Here is an 18,260-nt window from a genome sequence, read left to right on the forward strand (position 1 = left end):
AACCTTTCCCCAACCACACACCACTTCACCTGTGACTCCATCGTAGGTGTATCCATTCTCCTCCTTCTCTTTGAATTTCTCAACGTGTCATGAGGGTGTATTTAATGAGCACTCTTCAAAGGTCTGAGGCACCAGGGCGTCAGACACCTTACGGTCGGCAGGTCCCTCGATTGGTTGGTCGACGTGTCCCGCCAACTTCTCATTGGTCGGAGAATCGCCGGTCTTCTTAATGAGAAAAGTGCTTTTTAATCTGTTATTTTTTTAATTGATGCACGCCTATTTTATTTTTGAGTGATAGGCTATATTTTGTTTGAAATAACATAAATGAATGCAAATAATATTCAAAAATATTTTACTCAACAAATGTGTAAGTGTATGATTTAATGTAATACTTCGAACTGGCCCAATTTAAGGAAGCCTGATAGTCCTAACCCTCTGAACATTCACTCAGCCCCAGACTAATGGACACCGTTTGAAAGTAGTCTTCAGTGTGGCAGAAAATGTATAATGTGAACTTTGACGACAGCAGAATTCTTATCACAGCTCAACGACAAAAATGGTGTTACATCAAATGCCATACGTTCTTTGGCAAAAGTACCACATTAAATATTGATTTCACACGCGTTTGGTGGGGCAGAACCGTATGTGGACGGAACAGCGTCCATCATAACCTGTCGCGTCGTAGTGCGGCCCAATCAAAGCTCCCCCCCAGATGAAATGTCAGGGGAACGTAATGTGTTACCCACACCAGCTCTCTCTCCCGGCTCTCAGCTGACATAATGGGAAACATTTATTTATGAACCGTGTGCGATATTTCATCTTGGTGATAAATCAAAAGGAACAGCATTCTTTAAAGGGTTTATTTGTAAAATGGTCCACGAAATATGCTGATCAATTCAATTCAATTCAATTGTATTTGCATAGACCTTAATAACCATTACAGTCTCAAAGGGCTTGACGGGCCAAATGTTTAAGACACCCCCCCCCCTGACCCAAGCCCCCACAAGGGCAAGAAAAATCTCCCAACAAAACAACACGCATCGTTGCTGAGGGTATCTATGTTCTCTCGATTGTTCACACGATTACTTGCTTAAACGTAAGCAATCGAGACCGCCGCAGATGAAATCCAGAACATGTCAGTGGGTTTCCTTCCGTCTGGGGAACACCAGTGTTTACCAGCGAGTGAAAGTGGTCAAGGCCTCACGGAACGTCTCCTCCAGGACACGTTGGAGGACGTGTTTCAGGGAGCAGCACAGCAGATAGTGTTCAGCCGTCCGCATCCATCGCTAGAAACAGGAAGGGAACCCACGGAGAAGCGGGGTTTCTCTCCGCGTCTGCGAGCCGCTTTTCACGTGTGAAAAGAGAGAGAAAAGAGGGCTGACCTGACGGACAGCTGATCCGCACACACCGCTAAGAACTTCACTGGGGAGTCACGTTGCTTCAGCTTAGTTGTTTTTTTTCCCACCAGCTTCACGTGGACGATGTCCTCGGCGAGGATCACGGGCTGGAGAACAGAGCGGTGTCTCCCGCCGCGAGGACAAAGCCCTGGGGAAGTTCTGGCCGGGCAGCAGATCCTCCCGACCTCCCTTTGGTGGATGGAGAGTAGAGTAAGGCTGGATCCTCCTCTCCCAGGGGACGGGCTCTCAGGGGAGAGCCCGTCGACCACCTATCGACAATCGATGGTCGAGTTAGGATGATAAACTGAGGGAATCTGGTCTATTGATCCAGATAATACTCTCTTTTTTTAAATTGAATGATTCATTTCATCTTGTTTTATGTCTGATTTTATTTTTATTTTATTTTCACTTTAGAAACCCAATTCCCTATCATTCCCTCTCACTTTATATCCCTCCCCCTCTGTCTCTCCCCCACTCTCTCGCTGTTTCTCTCACCCACTCTCTCTGTCTCACAGCCACAAACCCACTGTGAGAACATCCACCTATTGATGTTGGGGTGGAAGTCAACACCCTACACATCCATCTCGAAACAGAGAAAGCCACACACCAGCAATGTAACACATAAAAAACAAAAAAAGTTCCTACAAGGCTCGATTGATCTCATGTTTTGGCTAGTTTATCAAAGCAGAGGAAAGCTTATCAATGCAGAGGAAAGTTCTTAAAGTCTCTGCGGTTTGGAATAACAACATGAACTTTCTGTGTCTGACTTTGCTGCGGATCACAGCAAACCCAGTGAATCCTGACTCCAAACACCAAACTAAGGGCAACTAACACAGCAGGCAGCACGAATCAAACCCTGAAACAAAAGCGTCTGTTGGCGGTCCAACATGAGCCCGATTTGGCTGATACGGGCTGAAACGAGCAAATTGGGAAAGGGGAGCATGATCAGACAGCTGAAGCTGCTGGCACACTCCACCAACCTTTGAATCAATGGAGAACAAGAGCAGACGCCAGTCATTGGACAAAAGTGATTGGACGACCACAGGCTGACAAAAGCTTTTCTAATGGAAAAAAAACAGGATTTGACTTCTTGGCCGTGACATTTTTCCTTCCTGTGTTCTTTTCTATTTTTATATACTTTTTAATGCTTCTACACTTGATGGTTGGTTCGCCTCTGCTCTTTGCCATTTATTAGAGTGGGGTTAACACAAAAGCGTTTTTGTGTTTAGTTGTCGTGGTAAGTTCAATCCACTCAGGCCTGATACTTTGAACGCACCTCTGAATTTGAACAGCATGCCAGTTCATTAAATGGCTTTCAATAATACATGTAATTTTAACTGATGATGATGATTCTTAAGTGATGATGTTAAACAATTTATTCGCTTTTTTATTAATCTATCATCAGCAGAGCACTTTGGAAACTTCTTCCCAGAAAATTGCGCCCTATTAAAGGTCCATTGTTATCACTATAAACCTCCCAGACACGTCCAAAACGTATCGCAACATACCTTTAATTTATATTCCACCAAGACAAACGACCTCGGGAACGTCAGCAAACCACACGGAACAAATGGAGCAAACCACCCGTTCAGAGAGAACGTCGTTCATCCTGCTGACTGCCATGACTTTTTATGGCCATTCCTCCTCACTGGAGCTCGCTAAACTTGCGGCTAACGGCTCAGTTGGAAACAGGTGATAGAAGACAGTGTCATTTTTTTGAGTTTCTCTCTGCTGATTAATGCTAATGCTAATGCAGGACAGGGAGAACAGATAATAGGCACAGAGCCCACTCCGGACCAGATGCTGGGAACACCTTGAGAGTGAATCGAGCAATGTCGGTTAATCTCTCTGCGTATAGTTTTAAATTATCCAGCAGCTAAGACAAGAGAGTCCATTGAAGACATGGCGAGAAGTCTAGCAACTTATTTTTAACTTTGAATCAACAACTGTCTTAACTCTCACATGGGAATAATACTTTTGGCTCCAAAGATTATTTTGGACGTATTTTACTTTTAAGTCCTATCTATAACAAAACCAACATGCTCTAACGACAGAGCTATTATTACATCTAATTTGTATTATCTTGTTTGATTTGCACTGTTCTCTTGCTGCCGTGACACCTGAATCTCCCTTCTGGCATTATCCAAGTGTTCTCTTCATATATATATTTTTATTCCTAAGAAAGCATTCCACCATGGAGATAAATCTCTGTCACACTGGTGTGGACTTCACAGTCAGTGTCAGCGTCGTGGAATAATTAATTCCTTTAGAGTTGGAGGCGGGCTTGTCCATGAATGATTTGGTGTGTTTGTGTGTGTTTGTGTGTGTGTGTGTGTGTGTGTGTGCGCGTGTGTGTGGACGTTCTATGTAACCTTGTAGCAGACACAGCCTTGTAGTGTGACAAACACCACAGAAGAAGAAGACGAAGGATAAGAAATGCCTCAGGCTCCCCTGTTAAGGTAAATCCCTGGCCGATAGCGCTGAGGGCCAGGGTGTTGTACAGCAGACGTGTGTGTATACCGGGAGAGTATAAACAGATTGTTCAGACTCTGGAGAATGTTTCCCATTCAACTTCTTGGAAGTGCCCGCAGAAGGTCATCAATAGACTGCTCCGCGTCGCGCTGTAACTCTGCTTCCTGCTCTGGTTTTTCAGGAGCGTTTGATGTTTTTCTCGGTAAAGTTGAATTGTGCATGTGAAAAAAATACAATTACGTTAAAATAGCCGCCAATGTCACTTGTAGAAATCTAAGGGTTGTGCCATGGCGATAAATCACTGGAACTGGGATCCTGGTCGCTGAAGGTTTTTAAAAGGTAAAAAAGAGAAGGTCAGGTTAGTAAAAAAGTGCATCTAGAGGTTTAAACACTTTTTCCACACTGACCGTCTGATCGGAAAATGTCCAAGCAACAAATGCGTCTCTGATGGATCTATGCATCTCATTGGAAACAAAATCGAAATGATTTATCGGCTTTGTTCAGGAAACAATATATAAATAACACATTGCATCCTGTGGAGCATCACTCAGGTGATCGTATCTCCTTCCTTCTCCTCTGTTCACGTTCCGTTGGGTCACAGCCCCCCCCCCCCCCCACCAGCATCGGCCCTGCACCAAGGGGGAGGAAGGAGTCCGATCAATTTTAATTTCCCGGAAGGCCCCTCTACAGAGCTCCGGAGTGATTGGTTTTTGCGATGGCCACAGTGGCTTCAGAGTGAACCCTAGAGCCAGAATACACAAACCGTCTCCCGTTGGAATCACTGTGACAACGCCGAGTACCAAGAAGAAAAAAAAAAGCAGGAGAAAAGGTCAACGTATGTGCTTCCCTATCGCACCAAGCCCCCCCCCCGCCCAACAGCCCCAGTCTATCACTGCTGTGGTGAACCATTGGGCGCAGGAATACCGCGCTGACTGGCTGACCTCATGTGTAACGATGGTCAAGCATCAGGGAGACGGAGGCGAAACTGTTGAATTTTCTTAAAATAAATCAAAACATTGCCATCAGGATTTGGTGTAGACATACAGCATCAGATCAAAAGCAAAGGCTTCTCTGATCGAGTAGGAAAGCAACCCAGGACAAAACGCAGCAGATCTACAGTACACCATATGGCCAAGGGTGGCTCCCATTCACACTTATTAAACAAGGCAGTTTTATTTTGGCGAAAATCATATATAATACTACACTACATTTTAACTCTGTTACACATGCTCATGGAGAAGAGTGTGGTGGCTTCTCTGTTGAACAGCTCTCTAGCAGGGGAAGCCATTACGAGCTTCATGGGGACCCAAGTGACGCTATGGGTTGGATCCGAGGACCTGGCCTGTACACGTGTGCATGTATATGCATACACACACCTGAACGCGCACACACACACACACAGGAACGCACAAGCACACTCACATAAACACACACGCACGCACACATGGACATATAGCACATGCAAGCACACACACATACACAAACACTCACACACACACATGCATACACACACAAACACACGAGGAATTTGCATGTACCTCTATGCATGTCTGCCAAGGCCATTAAGGATCCATCAGAAATATATTTGATTAGGGGTTAAGGGGTGAGAGTGGGGACTTATGTGTTCATAGAGAGAGAGAGAGAGAGAGAGAGAGAGAGAGAGAGAGAGAGAGAGAGAGAGAGAGAGAGAGAGAGAGAGAGAGCGGGTAGAGTGGCAGAATGAGATAGAGAGAGAGAGAGAGAGAGAGAGAGAGAGAGAGAGAGAGAGAGAGAGAGAGAGAGGGAGAGAGAGAGAGAGAGAGAGAGAGAGAGAGAGAGGGAGAGAGAGAGAGCGAGAGGGAGAGGGAGAGAGCGAGAGAGGGAGCAAAAGAGAGGGAAAGGGATAGTGGTAGAATATGAGAAAGAGAGCGAGGGAGAGGAAGAGACAGAGATAGTGGTAGTGGTAGAATGAGAGAGAGAGAGAGAGAGAGAGAGAGAGAGAGAGAGAGAGAGAGAGAGAGAGAGAGAGAGAGAGAGAGAGGAGAAGGAGAGAGAGAGAAAGAGCGCAAGCTAGATGGAAAAAGAGAGAGAAACATAGAGATAGAGATAGGGAGTGAGAAAAAGAGAGAATGAGTGCAATAAGAGGGGGGGGGAGAGAGCTGGGGCACAGACAGGAGTTGGAGGCGTCGGGGAGGAAATGGTGCAGCGAAAGTGACACCACTAAAATGGGAATCGGCGGCAACACAGTTTCACGCTAGTTCGCCCTCAATCAGCCTGCCCATTATTTCAGAGAGGGAGAGCGACAACAAGCCATCTCCCTCCAGGGTATCCACCACACACCGGCTTCAGAACAAAGGCACTCGTGGTGTTTACAGTGGTGCGGTTTTTGTTGCCGTGGAATAAAAGTAAACATCCGTAGGAAGCGACACGACGTCTTGTCTAGTCTGAGCTCCTATGGGTGGTCTTATTTTCTGTGGGCTCTTCACCCTGCATCCGTGACTGCCGGCGAAACAAACACAGATTTCCCCACCGCCCATCACCGTTTCCTGTCTAGTCACATCAGCATCATCACCGTGGCAACGCAACGTGATTAAGGAGTGGACCAACGGCCTCTCGTTGACCGCCGAGACGCGCCCTGCTCCTAACGATGCTGACAGCAACACACAACTCAATCCCAACACAATCACAACGCACTCACAACACACTCACCGTAGCACTGACCACTGTCGAGTCCCGTTTACATACATGGAACTCTAGTTAGTGGATTGAGGATCACCAAATAACTAACCAACCAGAGTCTGTGTCGATGAACACAGCCACTCTGTAAAGAGTGGCTGTGCCTGTGTTGGCCTTTTAAAGTCACTCCGTCAACATTGTGTTCAGAGTTGTCAACACGCGGAGGAAACATTCCAGCTCTCCCGGTCTCCCGCCGTCGGATGCCAAGCAGTGCCGCGTTCTTCCCTGGAATTAAATGTAACAGAGTACTTCCTGGCCCCGTCCCAGGAGCAGCGTTGCCTGCCTCCGAAGAAGAAGAAGAACACTTGAGCTGGGGTGGACTGTGTCGAGACCCTTCTATGGGAAGAGTTACACACACACACACACACACACACACACACACAAACATGTCTCTCTGCACTGGTCTTGGTAATGATGTATTCCTCTTTGGTATATATGATTTGTAACGTGTGCCAGCCTTTGATTATTCAGGCTGCCTGGAGAGAGAGCGTCTGGTTCGAGGTTCAAGTGAGGAACCGGGTAAAATCATTTACCTCGAATTTCACAGTGCGCTTCATTAACCTCTAAAGGACTGAGAACGGTTCTGGATGTTGAAAAAAACATGTGTGTGTGTGTGTGTGTGTGTGTGTGTGTGTGTGTGTGTGTGTGTGTGTGTGTGTGTGTGTGTGTGTGTGTGTGTGTGTGTGTGTGTGTGTGTGTGTGTGTGTGTATGTGACTTTGGACCATGCCAATAGAAGTGGAAGTTACAAATCCTGGTAACCATGATAATAGTGATACCTTAAAGTTCATAACAATAACACGGGTGCAATGTTGCTTTGTGCTATAATATTTGCATGTGCTAATATTGAACGTTGCTGGTGATCATGTTGAGATGATGTTAAACTGCCAATTGTCTTTTTCCGTTTTCTGTTGTCTGTTTTTTTATGTAGATTTTATATGGAAGTATATGCTGCTGTCTTGGCCAGGACTCCCTTGTAAAAGAGATACTGAATCTCATGCAATTATTCCTGGTAAAATAAACATAAAATAAGGTAAAATCAACATAAGCGGAGCTTATCAACACATGCAGTATATAATTAATAAATCTGATTGTGTGTATATATATATATAGAGAGAGCTAGAGAGAGAGAGAGAGAGAGAGAGAGAGAGAGAGAGAGAGAGAGAGAGAGAGAGAGAGAGAGAGAGAGAGAGAGAGAGAGAGAGAGAGAGAGAGAGAGAGAGAGAATTTCGAATCAACAGTTGTGCATAATTCCTGAATAGGAACAGTTCAACCATCTGAGAACAAACAACGAACAGCTACTTGATCATCGCAACAGGGGCTCGCCTTTATGAGTTTGTGTTTCCTGTTTTTCTTTTGGGCGCACGCAGTACCGCGAAGATCCATTCATGCAGTGAGTCCGGACACAAACCATGATATCCCGCAGTCGAAACCACTAATCCATCCTCAAACGTTTGGCTTCCCAGACCTCATCGGGCGGAACTGTTTTCGCACACGCGACCCTACGTGCGTTTGGCGGATCGTGTTCGCGTCTCCATCGTCCCCAAGTGCGCACGGTCAGACAGACTGCTCTCCCGCGCTCTGCACATCACCAAGTCGCACGCTGCTGGCACTGATCGCCCTCACTAGAGCTGTGCGCTCACTCCCAACAGGTTGCTGAGCCAAAGAGCCAAAAGAGGGGAATAGGTTGCAGACCGGTCTAGTCTGGGAGATTCACAGTTGGGATCTTATACTTTTAGTTGATTTCTCATCCCTTCCTCTTGTGTGTTTGTGCGTTGATGCTGAATACAAAACGGACCACTATCTAGTCTGTTGTTTTTTTTCACCATATCCTCATTCCGCATGGAGGTCGTGACCAACATTGTCGTGGAGTGGATGACAGAAGAACTAATGATGGATACATACAAAAACATCCTAAATACAAACTAAAAAACACAGGACCGAACGGATTAGCAACGCAGAGCGCCGCGGATACACCTTCTATGTCTCCAATTTGGGTAGGTGAGATCCAAGTTGTTCACATGTGTACTTTGTGTGAGGTCTGTATCCTCCTTGCATTTTGTTTTTGTATCAACCTAAGAGAAGCCCTCGTTTGGTGGCTCAGTGAGTCTATCAGTGAGTCTATTTTCTATTTTTACGCGTCGCTGCGTTGGAATGCGTGCGGCTGCTTGCTCACTGTCGCCTATACCAAATTGTTTGGTACAGTGAAGCGTTACTCCAGCAAATAAGTAGGCATTTTACATTTTCTTACAGTAATGCTCAAGGATATACAAACTAATATGAGGTCGAATGCACGCTGTCAACGCCAAACCGTTTCATTGTATTGTGGATTATTTCTGGGAGATTTCAAGCACCGTTTACTCCAACAGTTGTCGCATAAAGTAGACAGAAAATAAACAGCAGACTTCTGCGTGTTGGACTGATTCACCGTCCTACTCCACCATCCTACTACACCTACACCTTCATACTACTGAGTCCTACTGGACCTACACCGTCCTACTACACTACACCGTCATACTCCACCTTCCAACTCCACCTTCCTTCTCCACAGTGTCTGAACCGCTTCTCGGTCCACGCTGCAGACTGGGGAATATCTGCCGTTGTTTTTGACACCGCTCTGCAGGGTCTCTAGCTGGAAGAGAGGTTCCAGACCGTGTGTGGGATTTATGGCCGCGCATCTTTTATGAGTCTCTGCCAGTGGTGCGGCGCTGTGTGTGCGTCTTGCTGTTTATTTTGGTGATACAAAGTTGAGATTTAAATGTCGCTCTTAACAAATGATAACCGGTGAACACTCATGGTTTAAGAAAACACAAAAACATGTTTTATAGACAGAAAGTGAATATGATATTTTTCACAATTTCTCACAATAACGAGACGTTTTGGTGATGCATGACATCACCATGCCTAGAATAGTATCTAGCCATCTTAGATATATATATTATTTTACCACAGCAGAACCACAGATTCTGAAGTAACACCTCATGACCAAACACTAACCTTTTCTTACAAATCCATTCCAGAGAGTGCTAATTAAATGACATGACCCTAATACTCATGGATCTCCCCAAAGCCTCCTTTTATGACCCATTTTATCTATCTAAGTCGATGAATAAAATTGGTGTGATGATGATCGTACCCATGGAGTATTTCATATTTTTTCGAGTCTCCGTCGGTGTTGGGTTCGTCATGCTGAATGAGACGCAAACGGAGCCAAAGGGCTGGGAGGAGAAAATGCAAACATCACGTGTGCAAACGACACGAACCCAAACGCTGCCAAGAAACATCAGCTTGTGTCACCTGTTTGACAATGCTTGAGTCTCTTGCCGTGAGGGAGTCTATAACTAGTGCGCTAAATTCGTCCTGTTTCGACAGTAAAGGCCCACCCACTCGAGCTATATAATTAAACCCTTAATATTTGTGGTTGAAACCCTGAATGATTAAAAAAATTGCCAAGTGCTGGTGTAAATCAAATGAGACATTACGTGAGGAAAAAGAAAACACATTAGTGCGGATGGGATTCTGAGGTCACCCAATTTAGTAGTTTCTGAAAGAAAGAAGATTTAGGAGGCAATCACTTTTGGCAACAAGCAAGCGAGTGACTACTTCATTTCCTCTTTGGACCCCCTGCAGTGCATGCAGCTGTCCTCAAGTCACTATAATTCAATTCCTTTTCCTAAATGTAATAATCATTTTTCTTTAAATGTAATGAAATAAATCTGTAAAAAAAAAAAAAATGAACTCAAAGCAAATGTATAATGCAATTATCTTATCCTCCACCCCTTCCCCTCCCCTTCCCCTCCCCGTACCCCCCCCCCCCCCCAGGCTTCAGGTCTCCTGCCTGGCGGCGGCAGGTGCAGAGGTAGCAGCACCCAGGAGGGCTGAGGGGGGAGACGACGATGTCCCAGCTGTACTACCGGAGGACGGACAACGCGTCGTACCGCGACCGCATCCCCCTGCGGATAGTGCGGTCCGAGTCCGAGCTGTCCCCGCTGGAGAAGGCCTACCTGGGGGCCGTGGAGAAGGGCGACTACGCCAGCGTCAAGCAGGCCCTGGAGGTACGGTACCCTTGAGGGATGGATGGATGGATGGATGGATGGATGGATGGATGGATGGATGGATGGATGGATGGATGGATGGATGGATGGATGGATGGATGGATGGATGGATGGATGGATGGATGGATGGATGGATGGATGGATGGATGGTAGCTCTTTGGCTGGAACGGAGCTGATTCAGACGGTGGGTGGATGGAGGGCTGTGTCAGTGGACGGGTGGATGCATGGATCGGTGAATGGATGAATTAATGGATCGGTGTATGGAAGAATAGAGGGATCGTTCAATGAATGTACGTAAGGATTGGTGATTCAAAGAATGGATGGAATGTTACATGAATGAATGGATGGATGGTTGAATGGTTGAATGGGTGGATTGGTGAAGTGATGCTTGAATGGTTAGCTGAACGCAAGGAATCTGCAGTGTCTAAAGAGTTTAAAGAGCGATCCAGGGCTTAACAGACCTGACCTCTGACCTGTTCTCCAGGAGGCGGAGATCTACTTCAAGATCAACATCAACTGCATCGACCCGCTGGGCCGCACGGCGCTGCTGATCGCCATCGAGAACGAGAACCTGGAGATCATCGAGCTGGTGCTGAGCTTCAACGTGTACGTGGGCGACGCCCTGCTGCACGCCATCCGCAAGGAGGTGGTGGGCGCCGTGGAGCTGCTGCTCAACCACAAGAAGCCCAGCGGCGGGATGCAGGTACTGGGAACCAGGGGACCAGGGACAGGGGCGCGGGGACTGGGGGCGAGGGGAACCAGGGGACCAGGGACAGGGGCGTGGAGGACTGGGGGTGAGGGGAACCAGGGGACCAGGGACAGGGGCGCGGGGACTGGGGGCGAGGGGAACCAGGGGACCAGGGACAGGGGCGTGGGGACTGGGGGTGAGGGGAACCAGGGGACCAGGGACAGGGGGACTGGGGGTGAGGGGAACCAGGGGACCAGGGACAGGGGCGTGGGGACTGGGGGTGAGGGGGACCAGGGGACCAGGGACAGGGGCGTGGGGACTGGGGGCGAGGGGAACCAGGGGACCAGGGACAGGGGCGTGGGGACTGGGGGTGAGGGGAACCAGGGGACCAGGGACAGGGGAGTGGAGGACCAGGGATGAGGGAACCAGGGTTGAGGGAAACAGGCGACCGGGGGACCAGTAGACGAGGGGAGCAGGAGATTGGGAACCAGCGGACCAGGGGACCAGGGACCAGAGATAAAGGAACCCGGTAACCAGGGAACCAGGGCACTTTAGGCGGTTGGGGGACCAGGAACAAGAGGAACATATGGAACCAGGGACACTTGGGGGACCAGGGAAACATGGGGTCCAGGGAAGCCTGAAGCGGACCTTATTTCCGAATATGATTTGAATTCCTTAAACCAAAGCCTTTCATCCGAACTAAAGGTAAATTAACCTTTAGTCACATGTTGTTGTACATTCAGGGACTGTTGATCCCATTTGAGATCATTCCCCTGATTACAGCAAGCTTCATTTCAGTCCATATGGGGCCTTAGTCATGAAGATGTATGTATGTGACCTTTACATTATGATGACAGCCTATCACACGATTAATCAAACAACAATCAATATCTATAATGTCAGCATATGAGATGAAAGCACAGCCTCTACAGTCAGCTGCACAGCTGGGACTCTTGGAATAAAAGACAAAAAGCATAATTTATTAACGACAGTCATGAATAATAGGATCAGTGCATTTGTATGCACATATACCATGATTTTCCTGGGACTCGTGTTGGGATGCTGGGAACGTCGTGAATCATGATTCTGAATATCTCCATTGTTTAGCAAACTGCAGAACGGATAAGCCCACCTCTTCTTTAAACAGTCAGAGCTTGAATACTCTGGCAGAAACACAGGGGCAGGCAATTGTTACAGGGGGCTGAGGGGTGACCTGGGGTGTGTACATGAAGGCAGCTTATCTTAATAAACACTCGGCCATGCTTAGATTTGTCGATGCCTTTATGTTGAATCGGTTTTCAACTGCCTCCCAGTTTCTGCCGTGTGGCCTTTTAGTCCATGGAAAATGAAAGCGCATTGCTCTTGTTTGATGCACCTATCAAACGACATACATAAACATCCTCCAGGTCAGTTCCATGATGACTCGAACTCAGTGAAGCACGGCAACTGTAGATCGGCAAGTTGACAAAGGGCCCTGTCCTTCATCGAGGCTTGTTTATTATTTATAGTCGAGGGTTGTTCCCGTAGGTTCGAACGCTGTCCAAAATACCATTAGGGCCCCCATGAAAGATGACCAGACGCACTCTAGAGCTCTGAATATGCATAGAAATACGCACTTCAAATCTACTTGCCGGTTTTTCTGTAGTTTAGCCTTCAAAACGACTGGAAGGCAAATAGCAGCCTGGCTACAGCTGAGGACGACCATTCAATGACCCTTCAGAAAACGGGCCCATTTTCCCCGGTGTAATGAATTCACGCGGTCGCCAGTATCTGTTATGGCCAGCTGGTGCTCGTCCAGCCCGTCATTATGGACATCTCCCTCACTGCCATTCAAACGTGCGAACCAGTGGCATCGCTGTGCTAAATAAAGCCTGGGCCCACCAGAAGAGAGAGGACAGATTTACTCAACGGTTTTCTTAGTGTCAGTGAGGCCGAGGGAAATCGCAACTGTAGCTGTTAGATCCTCGCATGGGTGCTGGTTCTGTTACTGGAGCATGGCATAGCTAGCACCTGTAGCTATGCTAACCAGTGGCCTCACTATGCTAACCATCACTATGCTAACCAGTGGCTAGCTATGCTATGCTATGCTCAAGTAACATCCAATGATGCTACAAGTGCTCGCTATGCAATGTTGCTCCAGCAACGGAACTAACATCATTGGACGTTATAGCACTGCACTGGGTCCTTAATTTGCTTTGTGTGCTCAGCGAGCATAAAATAGCTTAAAATAATAACCGTCATTAGCATTAATGTACCCTTAATGGCGATGTACCCTTGCCCCCTCACACTTGCTAATGCACTTACCAAGTGTAAAGCTGAAAGTAAAGGCATTGTTTTTAATGGTATTTTATAGTCTATATACTGTATATATATATATAGAGGGTATTCAGATTTAGGCTTTAGGTTATTTCAGGAGGTGCTATATTTGGACATGAAACCACAAATACTTAATCGTTTTGCAAATTAGTTTTTAAAAGGTTTATCTTTGGAATGCTTTCCTTCATGGTCTTGCGGTCGTGTGAGCTTCTGTGCTTGCAAGTCCTGGTACACAGGTCTAATGTCTGATTCACCATTCGAAACCCATTACTGAGGTGGAGCCAAAGTGGATGAGGACATTACCTATACCACTGCTGATCGAAACGGACAGGAGCAGTGCAAGGCAGCAAACCGCCTCAGAATGTGGAATCAAAGTGGTATTATCTTGTATAGCCTATATATCTCCTAGGCTTGCCCCGTATGAAGCTATTTTTTTTTCTTTTGGTTTCAAAACACTGTTGCAGTCCTTTGAGTTGGAAAATTATGACAAGAGGACGGAGGTCAGCTGTGGTCTGTTGTCTTAAATGTTCTAAGAACAAATAGTGGATTTTATGGAGCGTTGTTATTAAAACAGTCCATCCTCCTACAAGCACTGGAGAAAGTGTGTTTCATCGCCTGTACGATGAAGAAGTACTCATCATATCCACTTTCCCGCTCAAACTTATGAACCGGCATATCTTTGGCCAACTCAACGCCAAGACGGCCATCATAAGAGAAAACGTTGGGAAGGAAACAAACAAACAAACAAACACACAACCAACAAACAGCAGTGAGGAGAGAGACACCGGAGATGCATACTAGAAATTTGCCACAAATATTGTTCCTTTATTGTCTATAGACGGGCAATAGTAAGTATAAGATGAGCGTGCAGTTGGTGGATAATTCTGCGCAACAAGTCAAATGCGCTAGCATCCATCACCTGACAGGCTTGCTCTTTACCTTAATGGTCTAGCCAGTAAGTGTTTCCCCCCCAGCGAGCCAGGAGCATCGTGCCTTTGTGTCCACACTGCAGGGTAGAGCAGGGAAGAAGCCCCGTATCTTGGTAAAGAACGGCTCATTGGTTCTATTAAAAGGCTGTCCGGGACGGGGGGGGGGAAGGGGGGGCGGGGGGGGGGAATGGTGCATCTCATCTCTTACCAGTCTCTACACCCAAGATGAATCATCCCATTCATTCCAGGCGCTGCTGGAAATGGCCATTAGGTTAGCTGTCTCAATGGATCCCCCCCAATAGTCTTGCCTGCTTATTTGTCTTGCGTGATGGAAGTAGATGGAAGTTTATATATGTAGACGTCTTCCAGTGGAGCATTTAACTGCAAGGGTTCTATTTTCATCCGGGATCGATGTAATCAACTAAACACATTACGGATACTTGAGGGAAACGTAATGCTGTTACTCTGAAGGGATTTTTACGTTTTCTCTTTCAGTTTCCCTTTCTTCCTTCTGTAATCAGCTTGCTTAGAAGTGGTTCAAACCTCGCCAAGCCTTATCTTAGTAGCCTGGTTACACGTTCCCCAAGTGTGTGGCTTTGAGGACAACACATGTCTGTTGTTTTCACTCATGCAGAATCAGCATTCTTATGAACATTTTCCGAGATATAAAAGGGGATCTCACTAAGAAAAAATGACCATACCTCAACAATGTTTCACAGACATCAAAAAACAAGGGAACAAAAAATTGGCCATTGATCTCCGTTTGTGCTTTTTAAAACTTTCTAAAGAGGCTTCAAAGGGATGTAGTTGAAAAAGAAAAGCCAGGGTAGTGGAGGATCCCACACAGTGACCCACCTAAGGGAGTGCACAGATAAAATGGACCTGGGAAGCTGCTGGAACGATGAGAAGATGAAGTGTTTGGATAACAACCGCATATGCGGCAATTAAATTTAATCGAAACCGCAAAACTTACAGAGCTTTGACAGACCATTTATTTTTTTAAATAGGTCACTTAATAAGGGGCATAAAAAATATTTCCACAGCTTCAACGCCAGGACTTAAAAAAGACGAGGATGGTGAGAGAATGGAACCAGCCCCTCAAGTCCCATCACCGTGGACGTATGCTAATCCGTTAATCAATATGCAGAAAGGGACGCCTCACTTCCACCGTGCGCTGTGAAACCACAAACACACATTACAGGGATGAGTGGACGATAATTCTGTTTGAATTCTCCATTACCGTATCTCCACAACCCCAGCCGAAGAAGAGCCCTGCGCCGTATCCGCTGAAGGGCGACGCCGTTTGAAGTCCACTATTTCATGTTCCTTTTGTTCCCAAACGGCGAGCTAAGGACTAGCTCCAGCCACTGAGGGCTACGTCCACCTCAAGGAGAGATCGGCGACCGACCGGGATACTGATTGGGGCTAAATACAGTCAAAGAAATGGTGGAAAGAGTCTAAGCCTTTTTTTTTATTTTCTAGAAGAGTTAGTCAGGTGCAGTGTTTCTGCAGTGGGTTTCAGATTGAACGCTAAATTATGAACCTGAAATGTATGATGGTTTTTAAATATTTGAGGAATGGTTGGAGGATTTGAGGTGTGTTGAATATTCATATTATGGTAACACCTTAGAGTGACGTTCAGTCATGTCATCTGTAAATCTTTAGTTAACGATGACCTAAACATTTACCTACATAACATACGATTGTTCAACTGTTGGTAAAATCAGGGACCTTTTTACATAAATTGATCATCTAAAAATGCATATTCAATGTTGTGTTAATGATTAGTTCATCAGTTACTAACGTATTATAAATTACTTATGACTCAACTTTATTATAAAGTGTTACCTAGACAATTTTTTGTACTCATTACCAATCAATGAACTTGTATACTACACATTACAGCCTTTAGAGGCTAGTTTATGTATTGGAATTCACTATCACTCCACCAAATACGTCTGGGTATCATAACAGGCAAGTAATGATGCATGTTTATAGTAAAGCATAGATCAAAGATTCTCAAACTCTCCACCTCGATTAAAAAACTGATCAAATGTAAAAAGAGAAAAAAGGAAAATGTTAACACGGTTACCTCAAAGACGGAACACTACATATAACCAATCAAAGAGGCCCTCTTTCCCCCCCCCCATCCACCTGCGGTGTAGGGCTCAGCAGGCTATCGCTTCATTCATCACATTAACTTTCACCAGCTCTGCTCTCTTTAATGATGTAAACGCCACATGTAGCCCTGGCCCCATCCTCCCATTCCTCTCTGTCCCTATTCAGTATCCCTCGCTCTCTGTCTGCTCGCTGGCTGGCTGTCTGGGGAATCAGATAAAGAAGGGCTTAATTTAAAGGGAAAGGAAGAGGCCATAGAGTTCCCCTTGTGACCAGTGAGCTCAAAGAGCCTACCTTATTCCCCCCGCGGCGTGCTCCCAGGGCCACACAAGGAGGCTTGGGGCTTCTCCATGATAAGAGGCAAATGTGAAGTGAGTTTCCTTGCCAGGATAATAAGCACGCATGAAATCCCTTAAAACATGGATCTCGCTTTTGCTTCCGAAAAACCAAAGCGTAGCCCTGAGACGCGTGAAGGATTGATTGGCTCGGGTCCGGGCAGGAAGGAGCAGCAGCCTGAGATTCTGTTGTTGTCGGAGGTTCTAATGACCAGCTGTCTGCTCGCAATGCTGGCTTGCTACCTTGTGTTGGCCATGCCTACTGCGTTGCTTACCCAACTCTCACACGGAAACACATGCAGCGCATGACGATTGTAATACTGATGTAAAAAAATGTGTTTTGCTGCATAGTTTGTTGTATGAGAGTACATGATTCTCTTCCTTGTAATATTTTATCCAACGTTGATGATTTGGAAGGGTATCTTGTTAGTTGAGGGCTGCATTGTTAGCTGTTTTGTGTGTGCTTCCATTTGCCTGTAAAAGGACCCAGTACTGAGTTGTGTAGAACATGAAACGCAGTGTCCACTGTCTGTGAAAGCGGTGCAACCAGCGTGACAACGCTGGCTATGTTGTGAGCTGTGTGTCCGACAGTGAACAGACACTGTGTGTACAGTGTCTGACGCCTCGCTGGGACTCTTTCCCCTTGACACAAGTTACTAGCTTATAGCTAGCAATAGGACGGCCTGGGAAGGCAAGTCTTTGAGTCAGTAGTGGTGTTTCGATGGAGACAACTTCGTTTGAACAATGGCCCTGTTCAAATTGCAGTGATCATTCGATTTTGTTTTTCGAAAACAGTTTTTTTTTTCTATCACATGGAATCTGATCTTCTGAAATCCGATTTGGGACTCTTTGATATCTGGTACTTGATTCGACAGACATCTGATATCTGGCCACATAACTGCAATGTGAACAGTCAATACAAAATATTAAGTCCGAAATGAAAGACAATCTCAATTAAGCATTACAACAAGATAACAACAAGAACATTTATACGATATTTGATTGCAAGATCGTAACGACAAACGATAATGGATATTATGAGTTTTCATCTTCTAAAACACTTTATTACATTTAGCATATTGGTCTCTTTTCCGCTCTGTGCAGGTTCCTCCCATCCTATTGGACAAGCAGTTCTCTGACTTCACTCCTGACATCACTCCAATCATTCTGGCCGCTCACACCAACAACTACGAGATCATCAAGCTGCTGGTGCAGAAGGGCGTGTCCGTGCCCCAGC

At 46.1% G+C, this 18,260-nt stretch overlaps 1 protein-coding gene across 1 annotated transcript in view; it reads left to right on the plus strand.

Annotated features, from left to right (window-relative positions):
• The first annotated feature begins 8,281 nt into the window (after positions 1-8,281).
• LOC130386126 (short transient receptor potential channel 4-like) overlaps positions 8,282-18,260 on the plus strand; it is a 10,312-nt gene continuing 333 nt past the window's right edge. The window contains exons 1-4 of the mRNA XM_056594904.1: positions 8,282-8,579; positions 10,405-10,637; positions 11,122-11,340; positions 18,128-18,258. Of these exons, the coding sequence (XP_056450879.1) occupies positions 10,479-10,637; positions 11,122-11,340; positions 18,128-18,258 (509 nt within the window). The 5' untranslated portion in view covers positions 8,282-8,579; positions 10,405-10,478. The remainder of the gene's footprint in view (positions 8,580-10,404; positions 10,638-11,121; positions 11,341-18,127; positions 18,259-18,260) is intronic.

Source organism: Gadus chalcogrammus, chromosome 7 (assembly GCF_026213295.1).
Source record: "Gadus chalcogrammus isolate NIFS_2021 chromosome 7, NIFS_Gcha_1.0, whole genome shotgun sequence".
Lineage (NCBI taxonomy): Eukaryota > Metazoa > Chordata > Actinopteri > Gadiformes > Gadidae > Gadus > Gadus chalcogrammus.